This window comes from Ambystoma mexicanum, chromosome 7p (assembly GCF_040938575.1).
Source record: "Ambystoma mexicanum isolate Mex_15411 chromosome 7p, UKY_AmexF1_1, whole genome shotgun sequence".
Lineage (NCBI taxonomy): Eukaryota > Metazoa > Chordata > Amphibia > Caudata > Ambystomatidae > Ambystoma > Ambystoma mexicanum.
This window is the reverse complement of record NC_090939.1, coordinates 724628027-724649791: the sequence shown is the minus strand read 5'-3', so window position 1 is coordinate 724649791 and position 21765 is coordinate 724628027. Positions and strand designations below refer to the sequence as shown.

The 21765-nt window shown below is 47.4% G+C and overlaps 1 protein-coding gene across 1 annotated transcript in view; it reads left to right on the top strand.

Annotated features, from left to right (window-relative positions):
- Window positions 1-21765, top strand: part of RBBP7 (RB binding protein 7, chromatin remodeling factor) — a 562467-nt gene that overhangs the window by 74664 nt on the left and 466038 nt on the right. The window contains exon 3 of the mRNA XM_069636807.1: window positions 3944-4089. Within this exon, the coding sequence (XP_069492908.1) occupies window positions 3944-4089 (146 nt within the window). The remainder of the gene's footprint in view (window positions 1-3943; window positions 4090-21765) is intronic.

The window sequence follows — 21765 nt, the reverse complement described above, 5'->3', positions numbered from 1 at the left end:
CGCACATACCGTCACAAGATTTTACAACCTGGATTCCTCCTCGTCAAGAGACTAGGTTTGGTAAAGCCGTATTACATTCGGTTCATTCCTAAAAGGAAACTTGGCGTTTTACTCCCACCTCCAATTGCACACCACTGCTATGGGAGTCTATCAAAGATAAGGAATACGTCGGAGACAATCCCTTCGAAGAACAAGTTACTTATTACCTTGTGATGTTCTTTCGATGGGATGTTCCTCAGATGTATTCCTTATCGCCCCTCCCATCCATCCCCGCAGTAATACTTCCCTTGTGGTTGCAGCTTACGCTCCTTCAAGGTCAATAACCAATTAATGTAAAACTACTGTTAACGTCAAAACGTAACTGAGCAACGAACGCTGCGCGTATCTATTTATACGTGTGGTGACGTCGGCGCCGATATGGAGGCCGTCGAGGGACATTGGCTCGAGGGACGTCGACGCGCAGCGCCCTCTACTGAAAAAAATGTTCCGAGGCTAGCAAGCTGGGAGATGATCTATCGAAGATAAGGAATTCGTCGGAGGAACATCCCATCGAAAGAACGTTACAAGGTAAGAAGTAACTTGTTCATCTTGCTCTAGTCCTTAACATGGTCTGAGGGATTTAGAAGGCTGCATGCCACTTTGTAACTCATTTCGTTGCTGGTCACCTTATTTGTTGTCTCTGCTCTCATGCATTGAATACTTGGTCACTCGTAACTGGCCTTTTCTTTTAAGACTACTGAATGTTATTACCCTGCATATTTCTCATTCGACACCAACAATCTCTACTGCATGGTCATTCATAGTTACTGCAGCTTGTATCTCCATAAATGACCTGGCCCAGAAAAAACCCATTGGCTTCTCAACGGATTCACCATGTATAGTTGATGAAGTCTACTTGCAATTTACTCATGTCCCCCAGGCACTCGCCCCTTAGATCCCTACTACACATCTGAATAGGATGTGGCCAAGTGATCAACTTCACTGCATTGGGTTGCGTTTAAAAAACATTGGATACCGGCAAATGGTTACTGATCATGGGGTGCAGGAGGGACGGTGTAAATCCCCATTATGGACTCCATGAGGGGATTTGCAGTAATGATTGTTTTTTTGCCCGTAGGGTGGCTGGTTTACCTACAGCTATTAGCTGGAGGTAACCCATGTGCCCCGCCAGCAAACCTGTAGTCTGCCGGTCCGGTAAAGGGACGGTTTTCACGAATACTGCCACCTTTTTACCTGACCAGCTGACTCTGAGGCCCATTGTTTTACAAGGTGCAATATTAAGCTTTCTTCGAGGCCTTTCAATATGGTAACTTTATAAGTGCATAGGCCACATGTGCATGCGCCGCATTTTTGTAGCCTGTCTTCCATCATGCCCTTTCATTGGAGGGTGCAGTGATTCCTGGGGGTGGGAGCTGTCAGTGGTGACCAATAACTTTTGACTGTTGGAAAACATCCACTAGGTGTTATAGAGGGGCGACTTAATAAGCGCTGGATTTTCCTGCATGTTGAAGTTGAACCTGACACCCGTTCATTGTTTTTGAAAGTGATTGCTTTTATTCTTGGAACTCAAAACTTAGACGCAAAGGCAACATGCAAACTCAATTCGTGAATTTCAGACCTATTTTCATAATCTGTGTACAAATGCTTACACTCTTGATTCATAGCCCTCTGTTTTTAGGCACTTGTGTCAATACTTTTCTATTGGTAAAGAAATGCTGTCCATATACTAGGCTATTTAAAGTTAGCATGCTTTTCTTGAAGTATTTGGTCGTTTTTCAAACGATCGAGTGCTCGTTACACAAGTAAAGATGGGTATTTTATTATTTTGGTTTTGCAGCCTGTGGCTTTGCAAAATGGGGCTGGATTATGTTTTAGATTTTGAGCACATCAGTCTTCCTGATCATGCTACTAAAGAGGATGTTGGAGACAGAGGTGGTTTGACACTTGATTTATTAATTGATACTTGAAATCAAGGTCTCAACTTATAATCAAGTGTGCTTTTATAATGCGCTGAATACCAGAGACCAGTTTCTAAGCGTGAGACGTGGTTTCAAACCTGTGTTGCTATGTGTTCTTGTTTCAGAGACTTCTCGTTACCCCAGAGCGATCATCTTGAATGTCCTCAGTTTTACCGCAGAGGCGCTCCTACTTACTTGATGGACACTTATTGCAGTTTAAAGCATTGATGCCCTAAAAATGTTTCCCCTGTGCCAATTCCACCCCCCACTATTTTTGTCCTTTGTCTGAGCTGATGAAATGCAAAACGTGATCTCCGTTCTTACAGGCTTCAGTGTTGGCCACTAATGGATGTTTTTAATTGGAGGGGTGTAAATATTCCAGGACGACCGAGTGTAGTGCGGCATATTGAAACTACCCAAGTTGGTTCGGGGTTACTCTCCCTTCACCCAACCCCGAGATGTTTTTTTTTATATTGGGTTACAATGGTAGGTTATACAGCACACTTTCTGTGACACTTTTTAAAAAGCCAAACTGGTTGCAATTGGTTTTGTAGAGTAACTAGAGTCCAAAAATGCAATAGCTTAAAGTCGCCAGTGCACTGGGCCTTTCCCAAAGAATGTTCATGCCTTCGCCCACTGTGTCGATCTGAAAACGTTTTCACACGGACTCTGCCCATACATTTTCATGCTAGCAGCACCATTTTATGCCAGAATCCCTATATAAGAAAATACTTGTGGTTGCTTTGCACATGCCATTAATGATACTGTAAGAAAACATGGCCACATTGCCTCTGCCAATACATAGCTGTAGCTTCACAACCTCCTGTTGGCATTTTCTTTTTAAAATGCCATGACCCAATAAGAGAACCTGTCCTAACCAGCTGTCCAGTTTATCATGGATGCCCAGTAAAAATGTCATGCCACAGCAAGAAATGGATATACCGACTGCCTCTAAATGCCTGTCTATATAGCACATCCTACTTTTTTATCAGTCGTGGGTTGATAATTTTTTATTCAATTTTTTACTTGCCAGGATGTTTGCAGAGTGTCAAATGTGGTGGTTGCGTGCAGCCATTCCTGCCCCAACCCCCTCTGCAGCCCAGCACGCACTAATGTGTGTACTTGCTCTTATTGGCACATAGGTCGAGTCCAGATTCAGCTCATTTGTAGCTTCTGGCTCTCGCAGAGCAGCCACCAAGAAGCAAAGCACTTCCTGATAATGTGCGCAGGAGCCAGAGCACCGATGACACAGCACACCACTCGATGTTAAGGTGTGTGGGGGCGGCACAGGAGTGCATTATTACACAAACCAACATAGTTTCCCCACCCAGCATCCAATGGGCCATGCAAGGCAGGGGAAGCCAAAGGCCCCGGGCTAGCATTGCTTATTGACCATGTGCGTTTGGGGAACTGAACTGGCACAGGACACAGCGGTTCCCTTTGACAGTAAGCCCGCCCAGGAGCGCTTGCCGAGGGAGCACTCCTGAGCTGAAGTGGCTCCATCATAATGGGCTAATGTTCTGGTGGGTTGGTGCCACCTCGCCCATTATGTACAAGCAGCCTCTGGGCTTCCGAAATATATTACTTCAACAATGCCTTCCATGCCACCCTGAGTCCAAAATAAACCTGGGTAACCCATAAACTATCGTGCTACAGCTGACTCGCCTCGTACCCCCATCTTGTGCACTTTGAAATGAGTCGGGTGATGCTGAAAGGTGCAGCATTGCGTTCTGCTGGCCCTAGGTGTTCGATGGATTGACCTAGTGATAACCTCTAGTGAGAAATTTTTGCAAATTCCCAGGTAAGCTGTTCCATGAAATCTATTTTGAAGAAAGTAACACGTTTGTGTTTTGGGGGTTTGATGGACTATGGAACTGTGTAATCATATGCTTTTTCCTGGAGGGAGAAGCAGTTTTTTGACGTCTCAAACAGACATTGTTGTAGATTCTCCTGTGTGAATCAGTGCTATACTTTCTCGCTTGCAGGCCCGAAGGAAAGGATTACGCTCTACATTGGCTCGTGCTAGGGACTCACACCTCTGACGAGCAGAATCATTTAGTGGTCGCCAGAGTCCAGATTCCAAATGATGACGCGCAGTTTGATGCCTCTCACTATGACAGTGAGAAGGGCGGTGAGTACTGTCATAATTTTCTGTAGTTGTGTTTTTGTCTGGTTACTTAAACAAAAAATATAATATAATTATTTTTGAATTACATACTAGCTATTTTGTAGCCCATTGAGTTCTCTTGTGTTTTGGCCCCACTGCTATTTTTATTATGTTAATAGCATGGTTCCTACACTGCATGTGACAGCCATGGAAGCCCCGAGTTTGGGAAGCTACAAATTGAGCCTCATTTTGTTTGCAGAGGAGTTTTGCTGTCCAGAACCGTGATGGATGTTTTTGATGAGCTGTTTTCTGTAAAATGTCTGCATTATTCTAAAACAATGCAATGTCAACAGGTTGGGCATAAGGCCTGCACTCGAGGTGAGGTGAACTCTCAGATTTTGCAGTCAGTGGGGTCTTTATTTGGGACTGAAGTTTTCTAACGAATTAAAATGGGTTAAGTTTGGTTGAAAAAGCTAATTTAATCATTTACGCCAATGTGGGTTAATCTCGATTCTTGTGAATCGTCTGTATAGAGAGGCACACTCAATTCTCCTTAAGATTTATCTGGCCCAACAATACCTGCCGTAACTCATGGAGCCGAATTGTGGGGTTTTGGTGATGGCACCTACATCCAGCCAGCCGAGAATAGATTTTTTAAAACTCTCCTCAGCACTTCCATCAAGTGCACCATCTACCCCAGTGGCGTGTGAGCTTTGGATAATAGAAATACTCCTACGTCCGTTCCCTTTCCTTCATATGTGCGGGACATTCTGTCCTTCGGGACAAGACCGGAGCACTTTTTAAAAGCATAAAAACATACATTTTTTTTGTTTTATTTTTGTGTGGCCACTGCATGTGACCGTAACACCGCCTTCCTGAGCTCTGCCCCGCACACAGCCCTTCAGTCATTTTCTCTGCGTGGTCTGGGTCAGACGCACTTGCATCACTGGGAATATTTTCCTTTTGTTCCCTTGTCCTTCATTCCTGCTCCGGTTCCAGTAATCTTTCCTCCGTCTATGCCACAGCACCTAGGATTCATGTCCTGTTCATCCTGCGACCGTTTCGTGAGGGCGGATCCCCACTCTTTGCCTGGAGTGCTTGGGCCCGGAACACCCAACGACTCCTGCTTCTGCGACTCCCTCTCCGTCCATGCACTCCAGCATTGGCTTCTTAGGTGGGAAGAGGTGTTTCAACGCGTTCCTCCGCCACACTTGCAGCGCTTCATTTTAAAAAAAGGAAACTATCTGTAAGTTTGTTCCTTTTTAGGGCACCCCAGCCAGGGGACTCCTTCACAGGGGCTTCTAGATCTGGGAGGGGCTGAAGTGGCTCTATTACCAGGGATCTCCCTGAGGTATCCCAACAGGCGCACCAGGTTTACTTGCGAGGACCCCCGCAAGCGTGCTGCCAAAGCTGGATGATCTTCCAATGTTCCTTTTTAGGGGCTACGATTAGGCCCAGTACCTCCGTGGCTGTTACTGGGGTCGGCCCCAAGGGTTCCACACCTGTAACTAACTGCTCTGAGTCTCGGCTTGAGGTCCCTCTCAAGGTGACTGAACGTACTGGGGTTACTCCCGAGGTTCCCCTTCTTGGGAGCTCTGACACAGAAGGATTGAGGGGGCCCCCCTTTGAGGGTCTTCGCTTCAGGGGGCGACTCAAGCCATCCCACATTCAGACCTGTGGTGACACCAGGGCAAAGAAGCCGGTCACGCACCATAAGCCTTCCGGTACCAGCTCTGCTGAGGGTCCCCCACTCAGGGCTAATTCTTCAGCAGTCCCTATAGTGTCTGGTAAACACTATAGATCTGCTAGTACCAGCTCTGCCGAGGTTCTTTGTTTGAAGGCTAAAATGGCACATAAGACCCCTGACTCCCCTTTGGCAACTATGGCCTTGCTTACTCCTGTGACGAAATTCGCCTCAGGTCTTGACAGAATGGCTGCCCAACCCCCGCAGACCATGGCAGCCATTTTGACTACCTCTTACACCAACGTTCACTACAGCTGGTGCTTGGGGGCTTTTTGGGGGGCAGAGCAGTCTTTTCCACGCTTTGTGGAGAATAAGAACCTGTTCTGCCCTCCAATGGATTGGCGTGCTGGCACACTGCTGCCGCATAGTCTCGCTCCCTCCTGCATATGTGCCTTTGATCTACATTGATCCAATTTGGTTGGGGACCATCCCAGCAACCATCCTCTTTGTGATCATGGGGGTATGTCCCATCCTCGTGGCCTCTGCTCACTCCAGCACCTAGACCTTTGTCTGAGCATGTGTTTTCTGGGGACATTTCAGACGGTTATCGATTCTGATCCCATGAAGGCTTACTTTAAGGCTTTGTTAATGCATCGTAAGCTGCCTGAACCTGCTCTGGCAATCCCCCGTAGGTTTCAGTAGTGCCACCTCTCCCTGTGGGGCCTCCTCCCCCACTGCCTCCACTTTCCCCTGTGGAAAAGACTGATTGCTCTGCCAACCACCCCTTCAGGGCCTGAGGCACCACATGTGGTGGATCAGTCTTCTGCTCCCACCTCCATGGATGAGGACCAGGCAGACCAGGACGACAATGAACCGCCCGCTCCATTGGAGCCTTTCACGACCGGGTGCTCGATATGATGGCACTGCTAGGCCTCCCAATACCAAAAAGCCCCAGCTCCACAAGAGGGGGTTCTTTCTGGAGCCTTCACTCAGTCGATACAGGAGCTCATGGCCTGTTACTTGAGAAGGATGTCTTGGCCGAGGCCTGTAAAGTCTGGGAAAAACCTCATTCCGGGCAGCATCTGAACTAGAAGATTGACGCTTGCTATAAGCATCATGCTTCTGAGGACCTATCTTTGTCCGCTTCGTCAACTGGTGGCAGCAGCTACGCTCCAGTCCAAGCTGGCCTCTACATCCTCCACTGCAGCGTCCCAGATACTTTCCAAGGAGGACAAGCTTGACGCCATTTCTTTTCCAATTCAGCCCTTCAGCTACGACTGGCAAATACTGAGCTTAGCCTGTCGTTCCAATGTTAAACTGTGGAAGGAGGGAGCAGAGTTCCAGGAATGTATTCCTGCTGATGGGCTCGGACTTCAAAGGCGGCTTGTTGGATGCCAGGGTTCTGGCGCAGGATCTATTTGAGTCTGCGGCCATCATGTAGACCCTTCCGCTCAAGCGTGGCTGCATGCTACAAAGTTCTCAGAGGAAGTTCAGCACAAGGCGCTTGAACTAATCTACGAGGGTAAGGAACTCTTCCACTGTTCTACGGATTAGGAACTCACGAAGACCATGGCAAGCATTCAAACTGCCAAGTCATTGTCAGCCCTTGCAAAGGCACCTTACACTGTCGGGGTCAAAAACGAGGGCCTTCACTGTTTTCGGAGGCTTTCAGGACCACTGTGCGCACTGAACAGATGTTCTAGCTGGGATTGCCCCGCCATAAACAGCAATTGCAAGGTGGACGCTTTTTCTCTCAGCCAGCAGCCTCCTTGTAGGAACGGGTGGTCTCCCTGCCGATAAAATACCGAAATATTTTCCATCGGTCGCACGAGACTTTGGGAGGACGAATTTCGTCTCATCTAGAGGCGTGGCAGACCGTCACCCAAGACCGATTGGTTTTGTCAGTTGCTCAGGTAGACTTCTGCTTGCCACCCCCCCATTACAGCAGTCCAGGTTTCCCTCCCTCAGAGCTGAGGTACAGAAGCTTCTAGACCTCAGAGCAGTGGAACCTGTTACTCTCAGGGGGTAAGGGGAGGGCTACTAGTCCAGTCTGTTTAATTTTCAAACCCAACCAGTCTGGCCTGCGCACAATCCTCCACCTTTCCAGATTCAATCGTTCTCCCACGAGAGAAATTCAAGATGATTGCGACCTGCCAGAGAAGTGCTCTCTCTGGAAGGGCGATTGGCTCAGCATGGTAGACCTTCAGGATGCATATTGTAATCTGGAACCCACATCGAAAATAGCTGTGGTTCTCTGGGGAAGGAGCACTTCCAGTTTCGTGTGCTTCAGTTTGGTTCAGCTTGGCACTGCGTGTCTTTACAAAGAGGTCGGTCATTGCAGCATTCCTCAGACTGCAGGGGGTTAATGTATATCCATACTTGGACGATTGGCTTCTGTGCAGTCCTTGCCCTCAGGCCACTGCAGTCGCTCCTTCAGCTCCTCTTCCGTCTGGGGCTGTCGGTGAACTGGCAGAAATCGTCTGGCGGTCGCTCAAGACCTGATCTTTCTGGGTTTCCGTTGGGATACCGTCAGTACCAGTGTGTTCCTGGCGGAGGACAGGATTGGGGACCTTTCAACCATGTACCAGCTCTTCTCCAGTCCTCTCATGATGGCTTGGTGGTTCTGGAGACTCTTGGGCCTCGTGCGTGTTAGCTCTACTTTTTGCATGCCTGAAAATGACTCACTCGGCTTGCTCTTCGGAGCAGCTGGTCCCAGGCTACAGAACCAGATATCAACACGATTCCAGTCCCTCCCTGCATGATGGCGAATCTACAATGGTGGTAGTCCACCAGCAACCTTTCAGTGGGACCTCCTTCCAGGATCCCTGCCCACAAATAATGGTCACAACAGCCTCCTCCCTTCTGGGGTGGGGAACAAAACTGCGCCACCTCGAGGTGTAAGATTTGCGAACGCCTCTAGATCGGCGCTTCATATCAATTACCTGGAGCTCCTGGCAGTTTTTATTTTGCTCAAGGCTTTTCAGCCCTCTATTACCAACAGTGTAGTTCGGATTTGCACGACAATTCTGTAGCAATGTTTCACATCAAACTGGGGGCATCAAGTCGCCCCTCCTGGTGGACCTTGCCATCCAAATTGAAATTGTGCTATCCAACACAACGCTAGACTCCAAGCTGTGCACATCCCGGGTCACGTGTCTGCAGACTCCTTATCCGCCAAACTGCAGCAAGTTTCGAGTGGGAGATGAACACCAATGTTCTTACCAAGGCTTTTCAGCAATGGGGTGCCCCAGAGGTGGACTTCTTTGTGACATTGAACAGGAAACTACCTCTTTAGGCTTCAAGGGATGGGCGCAGAGTGTCTTCCTTGGAGGGTCTCCCTTGAGATCTTGTGGGACAACATGAAAGCTTACGCATTTCCTCCTTTGCCTCTGATTCATCAGTCACTTTGGAAACTCACGAATGTATCGACCTGCACTCTTCTTCATAGCTCCTTGGTGGCCAGCCAGGTTCTTGTTTATGGACCTGCAGCTCCTTTGGGTGTCCCGATCAAGTTGCTGCAGATTACTGACCTTATTCACTAGTTGTGGCACCCTTCCCCACATTTGTTAAGCTTGGCGGGCTGAGTTTCAATCACTAGCGCAGTTCAACCTTTCTGAGTACAACATGCATATAATTCAAGCAATAATGCCCTCTGCGAGAGCTCAATACAGGAGTAAGTGGCTCAGTTTTTGCCATTGGTGTCTACCCAAACAGATCGATCCCAGGCATGCTTCCATTGACAACATTTTGTCCTTTATATCTGACCTTGCAGCTTTTGCCATGCATGTCTTAACATGCAGGACATTTATCTGCCATTGTGACTTGCCTGTCTACGGACGGCTGCTCCTTTTCGCTGGCTAATCCAGTCATGAAGACCCTTTGCAGGTCTCTTTCCACCGGTTCGACACCCCCCCTGGTCCCCCCCTAATCCCAAATGGGATCTGAATGTGATCCTCAATGCATTGTCATAAGCCTTTTGAACACATGGCTACTACCAAATTCAAGTACCTGTCTTGGAAGGTAGCTTTTGATTGCGGTTACATCTGAAAGAAGGATATGTGAGCTTCAGGCTCTTTCTGTGGAACATCAGTTCCTAACTTTTCATAAGGATAAGGTGGTGCTTCGCACCCAGCCTTCCTTCCGTAATTGGCTTCCGATTTTCACTTGAACCAGTCTATTGCGAATGGATTGCGTCCTCCCATGTATTCCTCATTTTAGATATCTTCTCTCCCAGCTTTGCTGCTTTGGAAACATTTTTCACCAGAGGGCGCTGTGCTCGAAGCCTCGGAGTCAGTCACCCGAAGGCCAGCATCGGCATCATCCGCAGTTTAAAGGGCTCGAGCTTCGCCAGTAAGCTCAGTTCTGTTTTTCCGAGCACTGCTTCGTGTCACAAAACGGCGCATCAGTTTTTTTCGACAATGTCCTTCGACTCCATCCACACACGACTGGTTTTAAAAAATGTCAAGTGTGGAAAAAAGATGTTGCTTGCCGACACTATCCCCCCGCCCCCCTGCCGCCCCATTCAAAATTGCCGTTGGTGTTTGGGCCCTGACCATTGGGTCGATTGAATGTGGTTCCTGTCAGGCTATGTCCAATAAGGCTCTTAAGGAATGGAAAGGTAAGCTGGCAATGGGGGAGGGAGGGGAGAATCTTACAAGTCTTTTAAAAGACAAAGATTCGGGAGAGTTGAGCGGAAAGTCTCGACATGAGTCGAAGATAGGTCTAAGTCGCTCGAGGAAATCCTACTGTTCTTCTTCGAAAAAAAATCAAAGAAGCAACAGCATACACCTCCTTCCTCTTCCTCTTCGTCTGACATGCCCCGGCCCACTCAGAGTGGCAGATTGAGATCAAACACCAGGCATGCTAGATCCGACAAAGTCGAGGGAAAGCTCTCCAACTCCTCCATGAAAAGTGAAACCACTGGTGTATAAATTGGGGCTGACGGCTGACAAAATGGCTTCCACATCAAAGTCGGAAGTCTATCGACTTGATGCAGCCTTCAACGACAAGTTAGAGGCCGCAAAAGATGGCGTTGATGCCTTCCGCGACAGTCGAGGCCTCCCTAGATGACGAAGCCTCATTCAAAGCCACCTTTGTCGAGGCATTCTTGAATTTCGATGCCAAAATCGACACCTTTGTCAAAGCCTAGATCAATGCCACCCTATTCACCACCGATCTTCCATCCACAACCCAGGCAAGAATTTTTTAGATCTGTTCTCTGATTACGAGGAGCATTCCTCTGAAGAGGATGTTACTTCAGCTGGGGTTAGATTTGAAACTAGAGGTTCCTGAGGAGTTGATAGACCCAAACTTTAAGATGGCTGATCATTGATTGCCTTCCAACAGCCAGTGGCCTATATACTTTCTCTTAAATAGAGTTTGTGAAGCCAGACCCTGCAGATCATGCAGACCCTAGGTATAGTACCCTAATGGGAATAGTCATTGACTTCATGGGATCGAAAACCGCTTCCCCAAGGTTTGACCAGGACGATATGACGGACATCCTTAATGAGGCCTCAAAGGGACCCTGTCCTCCCTTTTCATAAGGCATTGCAAAAAGCGTGATGGCAACTTGGGATACCCCAGACTCTGGGCCTGCAGTATATAAAAAGTTTATATTGAATTACAGACCATCCTAATCAGATCCGAAGTACCTGTCAAAGCATCACTCGCCAGAAAGCTTGGTGGTACAAGCTTCAACCTCCACTGGACAGTCATCTTACATTTCTATACCACCTGATAGGATGACTAAAAAATTGATGCGTTGGCCCAGAAAGTCTTCTCTTTGGGCAGCATGGCCCTTAAATCTATGAATGTAACTTGCACTCTGGCAAGGTTTAGACACCCTGTAGGACTGTATAACCTCAGCGGCTGAACACATCTTGCAGGGCGAGGAACGGGATGGTTTCCTGGCAATAGTAAGAGATAGAAATGAGGCTACAGAGGAATGCCTCCAGTCAGGATTGGACACTGCTGATAGTGTATGCAGGTCCATGGCATCTAGCACGGTCTTACACAGATTTGCATGGCTGAGGAAATCTGGTTTTGCACCAGACGTGCAATCCAGACTATGCAATATGCCGTTTGACGGCTTGAGGCTTTTCGGCAACAAGGCGGATGAGAGCTTGGAGAAGCTGCAGGCCTCTAACGCGGCAGCTCAATCACTCAGTGCCGCTATAAGGCAGCCTCAGCAACACTCCTACGTAGGGTCATCTTCCTGGAGGAGCCGTCCCTTTTTGTTTCTAGTTCTCTTTTGGAAGAGGGAGGGGACAGGCCAGTCGGAGGCCACAGAGAAAACCCCTTTGTAGTGGAAGAGGGAAAGGTGCCAGATCAGCCCCAGCAGTGGCTACTACCTCAGCCACTGCAAAGACACTGAGGTCTTGTCCCACAAGACCCTGTTGGGAGGCAGGATCACTTGGTATCTGAACAAATGGCCGGGTATTACATCAGATGCCTGGGCACTAGAGGTGGTGACCCATGGTTACTTCCTTCCTTTTCGACAAAGACCTCAAGACCATCCACCGGGAACCAATTCTGTCAAAATTCCAGACCCGCTCCTTGTGCAGGAGATTTTAGTCCTGCTAGAGAAGGGTGCAATAGAACATTTACCTGTAACGGAGAGGAACAAGGGATGGTACTCCCCTTATTTTTTCATTCCCAAGAAGGACTGAGGATTGAGAGCCATCTTGGATTTAAGAAATTTGAGCAAATTCCTCAGGAAGGACAAGTTCAACATGGTGACCCTTTCTCAGATCCTTCGGGCTCTTCAACTTCAGGACTGGCTGGTTTCATTGGATCTTCAGGATGCTTTCATTAGCTAATGTGCTAATCCATCTCCAGCACAGAGTACCTAAGATTCACGGTTGGCGGTTCTCAATCAGTTTCGAGTTCTGCCATTCGGGCTGACCTCCGCCCAAGGGTTTTCACCAAAGCTGATGCCTGTGGTGTCAGCGAGTCTCAGGAGGGGAGGAGGGAATTCATGTCTACCTTTACCTGGATGACTGGTTAATCAGGGCGAGTTCACCCAAACGAGCCTAGGAACATCTGACTATGACCTGCCACCTTCTTACAGACTCGGCTTCTCCCTCAATTACAAGAAGTCACAAATGATTCCACGCCAAACACTCCAATTCATCGGAGCAGTCATGGATACTTCCTCAGGCAAAGCCTCGCCTCCCGAGGAGAGGTCTTACCACATTCTGCCGATGGTAACAAGGCTTCAAAATGCCCAACATCTGCCGGCCTTCAATTTTCTGAGGTTGCTCAGCCTCATGGCATCCTGCAGTTTGCCAGAGGCCAGATTGGGAATGAGATCCTTTCAATGGGCCCTCAGGACTCGATGGTCCTAATTTTCAGTGGATATGTCAGCTCTTCTGCAAGTCCCGACTAGAGTGGCCCAAGATCTTCTATGGTGGGCTTGCAAGGAAAATATTCTCGAATCTTTTTGGCAACCATGGCTGGAGATGACAGTAGTGACGGACGCCTCACTCGCTGGGTGGGGTGCTCATACCAACGATCTGACAATCGGCGGTCATTGGTCTCAATCAAAGTAAAACTTTACATCAACCTTTTGGAGCTGAGGGCAATCAGACTAGTGCTGAAGGCCTTTCTGCCCTCTCTACAGGGAAAGTGCCCTGATGACGGACAACACAGTGACCATGTAATACTGCCAACGAGAGGAGACGTAGGGTCACTACCACTGTGCAGAGACACAATGCAGCGCTGGTTTTGGGCAATGCAAGAAGGAATCTGTCGACAGTTTCCCCTAGCCGGAGAGCGTAACACGACGGGGGACGCTCTGAGCAGGCATAGCACAGTTTCTCACGAATGGGAACTAGCTCAGGAAGTCCTTTAAGAGATGTTTGCCCTTTGGGGAACCCCTCAAGTGGATCTGTTCGCGAACAGTGTCAACAGGAAGTGCTAACTGTACTGCTCAAGGGAATTTCTTTCGAGAGGAGCGCTAGGGGACGCCTTTGTGGTGGATTGGGAATTTCCACTCCTATAAGAGTTTCCTCCAGTCCCCATGATTCCTCATGTAATCGGGAGGTTGAGAAAGTTCAGGAGATCCATGATCCTAATTTCTCTGGATTGGGCCAGGAGGACATGGTCCCTGGACCTTCTGGACATGTCCATCTGCCCTCAATACGTCTTCCACAAAGAAAGGATCGTCTCTGGCAAGAGGAAGGTCTGGTTATCCATCTAGGGACCTCCCGGATGATGTAATGGAGATTTTTCTTTCGGCCAGAAGGCCAGGAACAAAATCATTGTACCGGTGTCATTGGAACAAGTCAAGTAACTGGTGCAAGGATAAGCATGTGGCTCCATTCTTATGTAATACTCCTACAGTATTTTCTTTACTTTTACACTTGGCTAATGTGGGGCTCCAAGTTGGTACGATAAAAGGATATTTATCAGCGCCATCTATATATAAGTGTTCCTCTGAAGAGGTTTCTTATTTTAAAATGACTTTAGTTACCCATTTTCTAAAAGGAGTAACAAATGTGTACCCTCCAACAACTTTTAAGGTACCCATCTGAGATTTAAATTTAGTTTTAAAATTTCTCGTGTGCCCCCTTTCAGCCTTTACATTCTTGCCCATTAAGGCTCCTCACTTTGAAAACAATTTTGCTAGTGGCTATAACATCAGCTCGCAGGGTGAGTGAGTTGCAGGAGCTCTCTTGTAAGCCTCCTCCCACCATTTTTCATAAGAACAAGGTCATTCTAAAAGTCAAACCATCATTCTTACCAAAAATAGTGTGATTTCCACCTGTCACAGAAAATTACCTTTCCCTCTTTTTTTCCCTCCTCCACACGCAAGTAAAGAGGAGAGATTGTACAGGCTGGACCCAAAAAGGGCTCTCGATTTCTATATTTCTAGACTAGCGAATGTCCGACAGTGACCAACTGTTTGTTGGATATACTCGACACAAATAGGGCCTTGGAGTGTCTAAACAAACCAAGATGTATAATTCTGGCAATTTCGGAGTGCTACAAATTGGCTGGGAAGGAGCCTCCGTATGGGCTAAGGGCTCATTCAACCAGGGGCATGGCAACCTCCACGACTCTTCAGAGGGGTGTTCCGGTGCATGATATTTGTGCAGCGGCCACCTGGTCATCAATCCACACTTTTGTAAAACATACTGCTTGGACTCTACATCTTATTAAGGAGTCCTCTTTGCAAAAGCCATCCTTCATTCAGTCCATGATTGAAAACTCTGGTACGCCCTCCTCCAAATTCCTATTGCTTTGGGAGCCTATCTAAAATGAGGAATATGTGGGAGGACACAATCCATTCGAAGAACAAGTTACTTACCAACTATAACGTTCTTTCGACTGGATGTTCCTCCCACGTATTGCTCATCGATCCTCCCAAGCTACCCTTCTGTACAGTTCACGCCAGTTGCACTCAAACTTCCTTAAGAGCTGAAGGACTTTGAAAGCCTGGTCAACTGATGCAACCATAAACACTGTAAAAACAGAACTGAGCTAATGGGCGTGGCTCGAGCCCTTATACTGCAGGTGACGTTGACTCTCCACGGCTGCCCTTGAGGGACTACAACTCCGCGGCTTCGGGCACAGCGCCCTCTGGTGAAACATTTTTTCCTATGCAGCAAAGCTGGGAGACAAGATAACAAAGATGAGGAATACATGCGAGGAACATCCAGTCAAAAGAACGTTACAGTTGTTAAGTAACTTGTTCTTCTGCATGAGTTATAGGCTTGGTCTCCTTGTGTACCCAGCCTTATAAATAGGGTTGTATCTGCCAATTTAACTCCCTTAAAAATAAAGTCAAAGGGTGAACCATGGCAGATCTCCCAGTTCTTAAGGTAGTGTCATGATCTCTGCTTCCAAAAGGTCAGGGTTTTCCCAACTCCCTTGGAAGCAGATCCATAACCCAGGTTCCGAGTGCCAACCAGTCCCAATTGGGACCTTTTGGACCCAGTCCTGGCGCCAGTGGCACCAGGCTCATAAATATGCCCAGTCCCAGTGCTGGAAGCGCCGGGCTCATAATGCTTGGGTGGACTTACCTTCAGCAGACCATGCTGCTTACTTGCCTGCCAGTTGAGCCTCTGATCCTCTTCTGTTTGGAACTACTTTTTCTGTTGGGTGGGGCTGGAGCCACTCCCTAGATTCAGAACACTGGAACTCTTCTGGAAGGCAGGAACTCTTTTCTTACCAGGAACTCTTTTCTTACTTAGGCGTGGCTGTGGAAGGAGACACCTAAGCACTACAGGAGGCTATTTAAACCACACCCGGTGGATGAATCTTGCTTTGCGTTATTCTGCAACCTCTGCAGCAGAACGCTCATCGTGTCTTCTGCATCCGGTCCAGGGCCTAAGGAAAAAGGCTTAGCATCCTGAATACAGTCTTCAGCAACACCTATAAAGACCAGAAAGAACAGGTTAGCATTCCGGCATCTGAAAGGCAAAGGCTTACCTACTCTTCGTGCGCTCCGGAGGTCTTCACACTGCATTCCGGCATCTGAAAGACAAAACAAGGTGCGTTTAAAGACATTGGGGAACTTTAATACTCGCGTGCCATACTCCTTTCCACATCTAATCCAGTGGGTATTCCGGCACCCTGCAGCCGCTCCGAACTCGTACCTGCAAAATAAAAAGACAGTTAGAGCGCATAGTGAAGCAGGCAACAAGCGCTTACTTACGTGCTTCCAGGCGCTTCTATTCATCACACGGGCTCCATCTTCAACTCACTTCAGCCCGTCATCCGCCATCGCCGGAACCCTGCAAAACAAGAGACATCATTACTAAAGACTTTAAAGACATTTGAATGACTCGAAACTTACAGTTTGTGCAGTAAACGACGGACAGCAGTCCTCTGAAGTCAAGAGGCCTGCGCTACCTATCCAGTGAAGAAACTGGTTACAGCACCCTGCCCCGAGGCAGATGGAGAGCTCGGCATTCACTTACCTAAGACATCTTACTCTACACGTCAGGCATACAGTGCACAGAGGTCCAGCCCAAAGAGCCAACCGGGTGCTACACATCACCTTTGAAGATACGGTAGTCGCCCAGTCAAGACCGGCGCCTCTGCGAGAATCAGGTGAGCGTTACAGGTAGCAATACTTGGAGATGGACGGTAATGCAGAATATACTCAAACATCAATCAAACTGACTCAAGTTGAACTGTTTTAATATCATTTAACTAAAACGGGGAATTACAATAGACATCATCCGACATTGCACAGTAATCTCTCAAAACATTTCACAAAAAACATCACATCTATACTAAAAACTTGTCACCATTGACCTCTACCTGCGTGGCAGGTTACAAAACCTACTTGGAATGCTGCTAGGCTTACAAGGAACATCTAGGTACATGTTCCATACTGGTTAAGGAAGGTCATTGGGTTTCTAGTATCAGGTGGGCAACTAAGCCTTCTAATACAGGTCATAATAAACCCCATCAAATGCACAAAGTCCCATTAGTTACACAAACTATAGGGCTCTCTATTACTTATCCCTCTAATTGGTTGGCACGCTTGTACCCCCTTGTAGTAATACGCATGCGTAGCAGCACACAGACTGACACCAAGGTGCTTGGTATGCTGGTCATAACAGATTCCCACCAATTAACTTTTCTCTCATCACGGTCTGCCTGTCAATTAAGGCTTTGAAGATTGGCCTGGAGTTTGTTCTTCGTGCCTGGGAATATGAGGGTGTAGGCATCCCCCCTCACTCCCAGTCTCGATTCCGCTCAGCCCAGTGTCTATTTCCATCCATCCACGTGACTGAGGCCATGATTTCAGAGCATTTTGATGTATTACTCTTTTAAATTACAAACCTCTGTCTTTAGTGGTGTTCCTCCTCATCTCAGCAGGAGTTTGTCCTGTTCACACATTAATTGTAACTTCTGTAAGAACACTCAGACACTCAGACTTCTTGGTGTTAGGCCTTGACTTCTTGGTGTTAGGCCTTGACTTCTTGGTGTTAGGCCAACCATGCCCTTCTTGGATTCATCTCCATGGTTAAGCTTTTAATTTCCAACTACGACACTGAAAAATCCTTTCTGTTCAGTCCTGCTAAAATGCATTATGGAATCATCCATAGTCCTTACATTTCCCATGTATATACGTTGGCACATCGCTGCAAAATCTGCTCACTATATAGCCAGCCATTTCCCTACTTGCCTTGCTGCGACTGTACATTTGAAAAACAAATATCTTAGTTTTTGTAGCATTAGCATCTTCGTATCAAGCCGCCGAAATGTTTTTCATTTTTAACCCCCCCCCCCCCCGCTGTTTCTGTAGCATGCTTATCGTTTCTGCCTCTCTTCTGGGTGCGGCAACCCTGCTTCTCTGTGGTGTCACCAAGATTGGGCACTTTAGCTTGGTTTTCCCACTTCTTCCGGGATTCCAGTCAAATGACCATCATATTGTTGGTATGTGTATGTTTGTATGGCTTTCTCAATGGGAACCTTGGTTCCAGGATTCTCTTCTGTATGGGTTTTCTTATGGGTTCTGCACTTGTCTCACACTCTGGTTCTCAGCATATAGGCAGCATATGGGAGGAGCTTGAGTTGGGGGGGTACTTGGCGTCAACTTTACACGGGAGTAAACATCCTAACAAAAAACATAGGAAAAAGACATGTGGAATCTTGCACCCCTGCTTTTACCCTCACAGTTCCATGGTTATGTATGGACCAGTAGTACCACAGCAAGAAACTATTTTTCTGTTCTAAACATATTTGTACTAGCTTATAAAATACTCATTGGGGATTGGACTTTAATTTTTACTACCCACCCCCCCCCCCCCAAAAAAGCACTTTACTCAACTTTAAAAAAATGGGGTAAAATACTCGCCCTTCCAGATCTTATCTGGAGCCCTGTGTACCCCAATTTGTGCCAACATTTCCTTTCTTTTGTGTATTGTACATGTAATCCTCTATTGCTTCTGCTGTTAAGAGCCCATTGTGCAGCGAAGGATAGATTGGAATGTAGCAGCCAAGTGCTTTACGGTTAGCAAATTGTGCACAGCGTGCATGTTGAGAACTGAGCCGCAAGTAACTTTTCTTTTTCCATTTAGGAGCTTAAAAAAATGTTTACTCTGGTGTACTTCATTCATGCACTTATTTCCTCAGTGTTGCAGAAAACCTTGAGAATAAGTTAGAAACTTTTTTAACACGTGGCATTTTGCATTTCTGCACGCAGTATGCATGACAGAAGTAGAATGCATTTGAGTTTGTCAGGAATTGGTTCACACCTATCGTTGAGGCAGGTTAAAATACCTGCTCCCCTATATACTTGAAAGTGCCAAAGAGCAGCCTCTGTGATAAAGGTAAATTACGAGATTTATCAAATCTGGCTTGGACTGATTTCAGGATGCCTCCCTATAGTGAATAGGGCAACTCCGGGGTCAGCGAAACACAATTCAGGTAAGCATGCAGAGTGGGCGAGGCTTCGTCTCGGGAAAGGAGGGGGGGGAATCAGGAGGCCACAATGATTCTGCTTAGACACGCAAGTACGCAAATTCTCCAGCATTGGAACTTTCATGGATTCATGGCATGTGAATCCATGAAAGATACCAACGCTGGAGAAATGGAGTTACAGGTAAGAAACTACTCCCTACTCTATTATAGGCCCAAAAATGCACTCGAAAAATCAATCCAGAAGGTTATACTATCCTAGCCCCAACACTGTTATAAGACGTATATACAGCCCCCTTTGGTTTGTAGAAATGCATACAATTCACTTGAACACCTGGAAGTAAAGGAATTATGCAATAAGGAACATTTTGTTGAGAAGTGTAATACCCTAACTTTGTCCAAGGCCCAAGTTGAATGTGTCCTTTTGCCCAAAAGTCACAAAGTTCCTTTAGGAGAGGAGACGCATGGGTACTATTTTGTGATGGTGAAAAGTGTTCCAGAAAACTTCTAAGGAATTTTACAGATAGTAAGATACTTTTTCTGCTGCTTAGAACCGCTTTTAAACTAAACATTTAAAAAGTGAGTGAATGGAATAAATCTGTTATCCTCAAAGTTTACTATGGGAGAGATTAAGTCTTCCAATTACTCACCGCCCTTAGTCACATTTTCCCATTCCCAAGTGATTTGGCAGGTCTCTGGAGGTAAATTCTCATAGTGTTTGATCCAGTAGAAGATGGCCATGACCTGCAGGTGCAAGGAAGATTCAGGTCAGGTACAGGAGCAGGTTTTAACCCTTTCTGAAGAACAAATGCGGCAGCCACCGATGCAGTGCTCTTCAGGGCACTATACCAGATAGAAGGAAACTGGTTCCAGCCACACTCACTGCACATGGGTGACAACGCGCGTCTCCAGTCGTGAATGAAGACTGGCTTCCAGAAAAGGATCCCTTGTTGCTTTGAAGCTGAAACCTGGAAGAAATTACTCCTGGGGCGAGCTGGCGATCCTACAATTCCAGGTAGAAACGTGGCATGGTGATGAGAGCTGGTCAGTCCACTCGGTGGTCCAGGGACAATTCCAAAGAAGCTGCAGCAACACGTGAAGTTATCGAGAGTGGTTGGTGCCACCAGTCCAAGGGTTGGATCACCGACCTAAGGCCCTCTCCGATCAGGTAGTAGTACAGCAGGGCTTCACCTGGACAGTTGCAGTAAAGGTCACCATGCCTCTTCAGAAGTCGTCCACCGGTCTTCAGTCAGCTGCACCACTGCTTATGATACAGCTCTGTTGGCTGATCTCCTGGAATGGCTGCAGGACTCATCCTAAATTCAGGTGAGTGATCAAACCCGTCCCTCAATAGCAAAGATCTTCACAACTTAACTCAGGCAGCAGTTGTTCGTTCAGGGGCCATGGTGGATTTCACTCATGCATGCACACTAGACTTTAAGGCACCAGTTTTTGAATTGGGACCAGACGGCCGCAACCCACTTCCTCGGTCCACACAAATGCATGCTGGGAAAGCAGCAGCCTTTCTGGGCAAATGGATGACTATTGAGGATGTCCTGACCTGGGAACAAGTGATCAACCTTGTGGCATGGCCTTTTATGGGCACTACCCACGTTTAGTAGCCAGACGTGAATGTGCACACTAAAAATACTGTAAAAAGTGTAAAAAAAACTGATACTTGTTAATCTGCTTAGAATGTCTGCTGTGCATATAGTCTGACATCTAGTAGTAATCGCGGAGCGTTGCATCTTTCTTTCGAGGATCGAAAGGGGACGACGACATGGGCATGCTTTTAACACTATCGCTAACGTGACATGTAGTGTATCTAAATTCCATCGCGTGTCAAGGTCCCTCAGTTTGTTTTTTCCGCCCTGGTTGCCATATGCGGAGCTCAGATACATTTGCAAAGTATAGCTTTTGTCCCACGACCGATGGTCTTAGTCTTCGACCGCCTAGACTGCTTTTGTGGACCCCTACGCCAGAGAATTCAGTGACTTGGCGACTGGTGCTTCGGTCAGCGCTGTTAACCGCATGGCCTCTGCCAGACCTATACAGTAGAGGGAGAGTGGGCCCCAGGGTTGTATTCTCTAAGAATGCCTTTCCCTTCCCCTCTTTTGCCTTGTCTGGCTGCCACCCTTTATTTCTTTTATGGAGCAGACTCCTTTTTTAAATTAGCTCCGTCTTGTAGCGGAAAGACACTCACCAAAAGTGTAACGAGTGTCTGCCTTGTGATCATGACTAGCGATCCTGCAAGCCCTGCCAACTTTTCAATCCGGAGACGCTAAAGGGTCAGCGGACGAAACGGTGGGCGGCCTATTCCATGCGAGTGTGGTTCCCCTGTCGGCACAGGCGCCTCAAGCGGCAGCTATGGCTCTGATGTGGAGGTCATAGACTTATCCGCATTATCGTCTGGTTCCCCGGTTCCTGGCCCCACTGCTATGGGGAGACTACATCCTGACGACACGCGCACACCTGCACCACAGGATAAACCCACAACCCCCACGAGGTCCCTCGACTAATACAGCGAGGAAGCAACAGGCCCGTCGAGTTTTGGCAGCGCCTATCCACCCTCACAATCGGCCGCCCTCAACATGTCCATCTCGGCATATGTCCGGGCATTCAGCCCATAAGGG